The sequence below is a fragment of the Schistocerca nitens genome, chromosome 6, assembly GCF_023898315.1.
Source record: "Schistocerca nitens isolate TAMUIC-IGC-003100 chromosome 6, iqSchNite1.1, whole genome shotgun sequence".
NCBI classification, from domain to species: Eukaryota; Metazoa; Arthropoda; class Insecta; order Orthoptera; family Acrididae; genus Schistocerca; species Schistocerca nitens.
The window spans coordinates 406242986-406249411 of record NC_064619.1 but is presented as its reverse complement, the minus strand read 5'-3'; the positions used below and the strand labels follow the sequence as shown (position 1 = coordinate 406249411).

At 40.5% G+C, this 6426-nt stretch overlaps 1 protein-coding gene across 1 annotated transcript; it reads right to left on the bottom strand.

Annotated features, from left to right (window-relative positions):
• Window positions 1-3532: 3532 nt before the first annotated feature.
• LOC126262862 (transcription factor Jun) lies at window positions 3533-5672 on the bottom strand. Its single transcript, XM_049959727.1, has one exon. The coding sequence runs from the start codon at window positions 5488-5490 to the stop codon at window positions 4612-4614; it is 879 nt and encodes a 292-aa protein (XP_049815684.1). The 5' UTR covers window positions 5491-5672; the 3' UTR covers window positions 3533-4611.
• Window positions 5673-6426: the final 754 nt, after the last annotated feature.

Genomic DNA, 6426 nt, shown 5'->3' with positions numbered 1-6426 from the left:
ACTGATCGAAGCATTAAGGCAAGAGAAAAGACGACAAACATACTGAACAATGCTTACAGCCAATTTACTACGGAGCACTCTACAAAACAGCAGGCCAAAGAAAATATTCGAATTCCAGGAGGTACACTTCGGAGATTTACTTTCAATGCAAAAAGTACGTCATCGGACAAACGTCAATCCCTGTCAGTAGTATAATTCGTAACCATAAAGGGCGAGAAGTAGAATATGTTCTCTTTACGAAGTCTATTAGCAGAAAAATGGACACAGCTATTAAAATCAAACTCCACCATTAGATGTTTTTTATATTTTGTTGAACCGCGACATAGTGCACACGAGCAAGCAATACAGAAATAACTCTCGTGATTATTAGCGCGAGTCGATTTGCAACAGAAATAATTTGTTGTTATACTTTACACATGCTGTCTGTAGTGGCTACTTGTTAATATACAGGCTGATTCTGTAAAGATGTTACAAACTTTCAGGGATGGCGTAGAAGGGTAAATGCATCAATTTGAGGTAGCGAACCTGGTGCGTATAAGACCGATTCCGCAGTTATAAGGAAAATCATTCCGATATCACTTGACAGAAGAATACATGTACCAGTGCTGTTGTTGATATTATTGCAGGGCAGGCAACTTTCAGGAGTGTACTATGGACTGAAACGAGACAAATGTCCTGTAAACCTGGGCTCTAAAATTCATACCTTAAAAGCTATGAGCACTTGTTCTTTTTTGATACTATGAAACACATCTCTAATAATGCAAGCTCTTTCGTTTTCATATTTTTGGAAGAGGTAGTATGGACCAAAACAAGAAAAAATCTTCTGGTAAATACGGGCTCTAAAACGTATGTCTTTAAGAGCTATGGTCACTTGTTCAGTAGAAGAGATGTGTTTCACAGTACTGAAGATCAACAAGTCCTCGTAATTCTTAACGTATATATTTTACAGCCCTTGTTTACTAGACTTCTTGTCCTGTTTTGGCCCGTATTGCCACGTTTGAAAGTTGCCTACCCTATCGTCTTAGCAACAACAGTACCAGTACATGTATTCCACTGTCAGGGGTATCAGACCAGTTTTCGCTTTTAACTTTTGAGTAGGTCGTTTCTTACCTCAAACTGATTCACCTACTCTTCTCCAACATCCCCGAAATTTTGTAACATTATCACGGGTTTACCCCTTCACCATGGAATTTACGGTACACGATATGTAGGCTTGCTCCATCGCAAAATGTTTTATTTTATAACCGGTTTCGATCTACATGAACTTCAACACACACATATAGAAAAGGCAAAAGTATGTGCATGTCGGTAATTACTTCAACGGGTGGATTACATTCATATACAACAATACTGGACGTACCTTCATGTAAATGATATGAGAAGCAGCAGAAGTTGACATTGGAGACAATACTATACTAGTATAGTACAGCAGAAAGTAGTTTGATGGATTGAAAAGTACCGGTAAACAATATGTACCCAAAAAAAGACTTAAAACATAATAAAATAGCATGTTAAACAAGTATAATCCTCCCACTGATAATAATCATATTCTCTTTTACCTTTTCCAGATGAATCTGATGATAATTTCAGTCGAAGCCGGTTATATTTTAAAAAATCTACAAATTTTCTGGGCTCGATCACTGTGTTTTCACTGCCATCAAGTCAGATTTAACTATTAAGATTTACGTCTATTTGCATTACATACCATCGATCATCGTGTAATGGAGTGCCACTGTACTGGCTTGAAACCGCAGTGTACTGGAAACATTAGACTGAGATGTGTAGCATCTTAACATGATTCAACGCTATGGCGAATCAACGTACATTTGCTAAATGGAATACATGACCAAATTTAAAACAGTGTGCAACATGTGACAACTTTATTTGATTTCCCAGTGCTGAGGAAATGAATCTGCGAAAATTTCACACAATGCAAGCCATTAATTACGACAGAAAGCTTAACTTCCGCTCCGTGTCAGGAGTATTAATTATTGCATTAAAATGTGTCGTTAGTCAATTACAGGGCACGACGTCAAAAGGACGAAAATTTAGGCCCAGGCAATCCTACCATTTGAGCTCAGGCGGCGCATGACCGAACTGATTGAAGTGGTTCAACAATTTTAATATCCGTGGATAAAAGACTTACAGACTGAAATCTCACATCCCCTTCCCGCGCAGGTCTCTTTACGATGAGTGAATGCTATCCTTCTTTAAAACTACAAGGACTATTTCTTTAGGACGATTTTCTATTCTGACGTCTATAATCGTCCTCTGGAAGCGTGCCAAGAACAAACGCGAAGACGAATCGGTATCTGACATAGCGAAATAAGTAAAGAACATTTTTAATTCTTCCATATACAAAGCTGGTAGCCTCGTTTTACAGCAGAAAGAAGTATGAGAGACCGAAGTGTAGCAGTAAACAATATACTTACCTCATTCCTGTGAACAGCAGCTTACTCGATGAAAAAATATCAGCAGAAGCAGCTGCTAGCTTAAAGCTAAATATAATGCAGGTAATCCACTAAAGTCAAGTCACACATATTTTATTCAGCACTTCCTCTTGCAAATAAAGAGTTATACAAAAGTGTGAATGGAAGACGTACCGGTATTGTGATTAAAAAAATGTTGCCGAAAGTACTCAGCGTGGAGCAAGGAAAACAAAAAGTTATCTTGTGCAAATATTATCGAATGTGCCTAGTCAAATCGGCAATGATGAAAAGGATGAAGCGTATTACTTGAAAAACTGAATTTCTACAAGCCCTGCAGATATCGGACACACTATAATTAATGAACATCAAAATATCGAGAGCACAGTCATGAAATTAGTGCAAATAATAACTCACGGGTAAAAGAATAATTTACAGTGAGAAGCATTAATAAGACATTTCACTTTTTTGTAATTACCAAGAAGAAATTTACGAAAAAAATAACTTTGGGTGAAGCCGGTGCTGTAAGGCTCTGTAGGTTCATTTGCAGTACTTAGCACATATCACCTTAAGTGATTTTTTTTAAGTTGTGTAATAGATATACTAAATGCAAACACAGTACCACATATATACATAATTATGCACATCAAGCTTTTTCAACATTTGTTGACATCTCATTGGCATACAAAGAAACGTCAAGCATATTAAATTTTTTAATGAATCTTATTGGCTTTGTGCAAGCATGTTATTTAAAAATCAGCCATCGTAAGTGTGTGTTTCTTTGCTTATGTATCAAAATCAATATCAGTTTAATTATTCGTAGCCTGCACAAACATTTCGGATATCCTGAACAGTGACACGCTCACAACACGTTTATGCTAGTAGGTTTGTAAAAAAACTTTGACTTCACAAAATTTAGATACCAGATACCCAAATGCAACAGATATTTTGAATTTACCCACTATGCATGTACTACAATTGCCTGTGAAATATGCTGGGCACTGCCAATTTATTCTAGTCAAACTTCCTACGCATCCATAAAATGATTGCATTATACCCAAAGGAATGGTAGGGAATGGAGTTGAAAAGGAATAAAATATGAGCACATATATATATACATATGAATTTATTTTGTCAAAAATAAAATTATTCATAAAAAAAGGTTTTCACAATAATAATCTTCATTTTAACATCACATTTCGGTCACACATTTTCATCATATGCTTATTGCTCGATGAAATGAAGTATAAAATGGTATTTAAAAATCTTTGTATTTACAAAAGCTTAAATTGCCGCAGGTCACTTTGGGAATATGAGGATTCAGATAGCAGATCCAAAATAAACTTCTAAAAAGGCACGTTGCATTATTGGAAAGACATTGAGTTATCATTTATATCTCTTCAGCTAAATATGAAGCTCGACCATAAGAAAGCTAATGTCGGCACAAAATTTGCAAACATTCACAAGATACAAAATATGACTTCTTGAAAACTTTGAAAAACTGTCTGGTAGCATCAAAGCTTAGCATACCTTCACACTGAATACAAACAAAAATCACATCACATTACCTAGCACTTAATACAAAGAACTTTCATGACCTTGACCGGTCGTGACTAGATGCAGAACTTGCCTTGGTTCGAGAAATAAAGTGTCTGTATCAAAGCGGGACTTTAGTTACGCAAAGCAATGAACGTCCCGATTTTACATTACAGATTAGGAATGCTTATGAACTCCGAATTTACTATTTGTAAACAAACAGCTTAGTCTATTCACAGTTCATTATTAATACTATATGATTACTCACTCACGGAGTATACACTGGCTTGGAAGAAACTTAACGCATTCTCCCAGATGCTGCTCGGCCACGCATTCCCGTTGCTCTTGCGCAAGCGAGACTGGCCGCACTCATACACACTCACAGCCAAACAGCTGGCCGACCCATCCCACAGCCGATCGCTCGCACGAGCGCATACACCCACATTCGCACGTTAAAACTGCGAGCCACCTCCATCACGGTCACACGCATGCGCAACCCACCCACTCAACATGTAAACAAATTGCACGACACACTGACTGTGGGAAGTCGGATCAGCTTGTCAAACAGCGGCGGGCGTAGTCATCCGTACCTTCTGTCGACCCGTATGACGAAGTGCAGACTCAAAAAATAATATTGAGGATGCGTCGTTCAGAAATGCGAAGATACCATTATTTGGCAGCCGCTGTGCACGTGATCCATAACCTGTTCTTTTAGATGGCACACCTGCTCCTTCAACTTATGGACGACACTGCCTAGCTCGCTATTTTCTCCTTTCAGCTGCTTTACTTTCTCTTCCAACCTCGAGATCCGTTCGAGTTTTCTTCGGCGACACTTTGAAGCAGCTATCCTATTACGTTGCCTCTTCCTCTCCAGCTTGATCTTCTCTTGACATTCCATGTTGATAGGCGACAGAGGCGGGGAGGAGCCTAGGCTAGGTACAGTCTGTGGCTCGTCCTTGACCACTACTTCCGGAGGTGACATAACAACACCATACGATGACAGGCGAGGGAACGTCGTCTGCTGAATCACATGGCCTCCGCCGCCGCCCGCGTGGCTTTCAAGCGTAGTGTAAGTAACACCATTGCTCGTAGTAACAGGGACATCGAGACCCGCGCTCATTTGGCTCGAGTCACTGGTGTGCAACTCGTTTAGCGCGTCGACGAAACCTCGCGCATACATCTCCTGCTCCTCCGTGACCGTTGGCGGGAAGAGAATCTGGGACGGGGTTGGCGTGGGCGCCGTCGTCACCAGGCCGCTCTGCGCGATGATCAGTTTCTCCAGCTCGGGAGACCCGATCTTCAGGAGATTCAGATCCGGCGAAGACAGGACTGGCGGTCCACCAACCATCCCGTTCGTCACAGACGCGTTGAACCGTGGCCTCTTTGCATTAGATGCTGACCGCACGCTGTTCAAGTCGAGTGTCAGGCTACGTTTCAGGTGGTTGACATCGCCCAGCCTTTGCTGGTACGCCGCAGCCTCTTCATAGAACGTCGTCTCCATCCTGGGAACGGCGCAGTTGCGAACCATCTACCGCCTTCCACCGAACGACAACAACTGAGCGTGACTCACCGCTCGCACTTGCAGGACTACCGACGTCGCGCTACGATCAATACAACACTGGCGCCGTACGAGAACGGCCGCTACACAACACGCGAAACTAGTAACGCACGTCTTCTCCTCAGACTTGCCAACAAGCATATGCCATACAGACAGGTCTCAGGCCTTATAAAAGTGACTCATGCGTTCTATTTTTAGGATGACGTCATTCCACGTCTGCCATTGGCCAGTGATGACCGAATGCTTCTTTCTCATTGGTCGTGTCCCCACTCAGTATAGTAGCTGCCCGCTGGCTGCGCGCATGCGTACAGAGAGGCCAGTGCAAGTACCACCCGATTTTCGCGTTAAAATCGAATGATTGAAATCTGCAGTGCAAATACAAAATATTGGAATATTCTGTATATCACGTGTTTGACTTCCACGCGCCAGACAATTAAATGTACTGTCTGTTTAAGTAGTGAGAATTAAATAAATATTATAATCTTATATTTACGGATGCTGACATTGTGAAGCGCCGCGTTGTTTTAGTGACTGTGTAATGTAAAAAAGAACTAGAATATAAGAGTAGATTCAAGTGTATTAGCCATTCTACGATAGTTCTTCACGTTACAGACTTCTATGCCTAGAAAAGAGCATCAGCGTTCCGCTTTAGGTTATGAGTGCCTTTATATCGAAACGTCAAAAAATTTTACACATTCCGACATTTAATTTGTTGCTACATTTTCATTTTCGTGATACAAATTTTGTACACGTATATTAAAGGTACACTCTTTTACATAATTCGACAAGACAGCAATGTGGAACTTAATTCGCTAAATAGTGCCCTGCTTGTCATATTAACTTTGACCAAAAATTCGTGTCTCAGTCGCTGCAAAAATCTAACTTCATGATTCCACAATCGTTTTA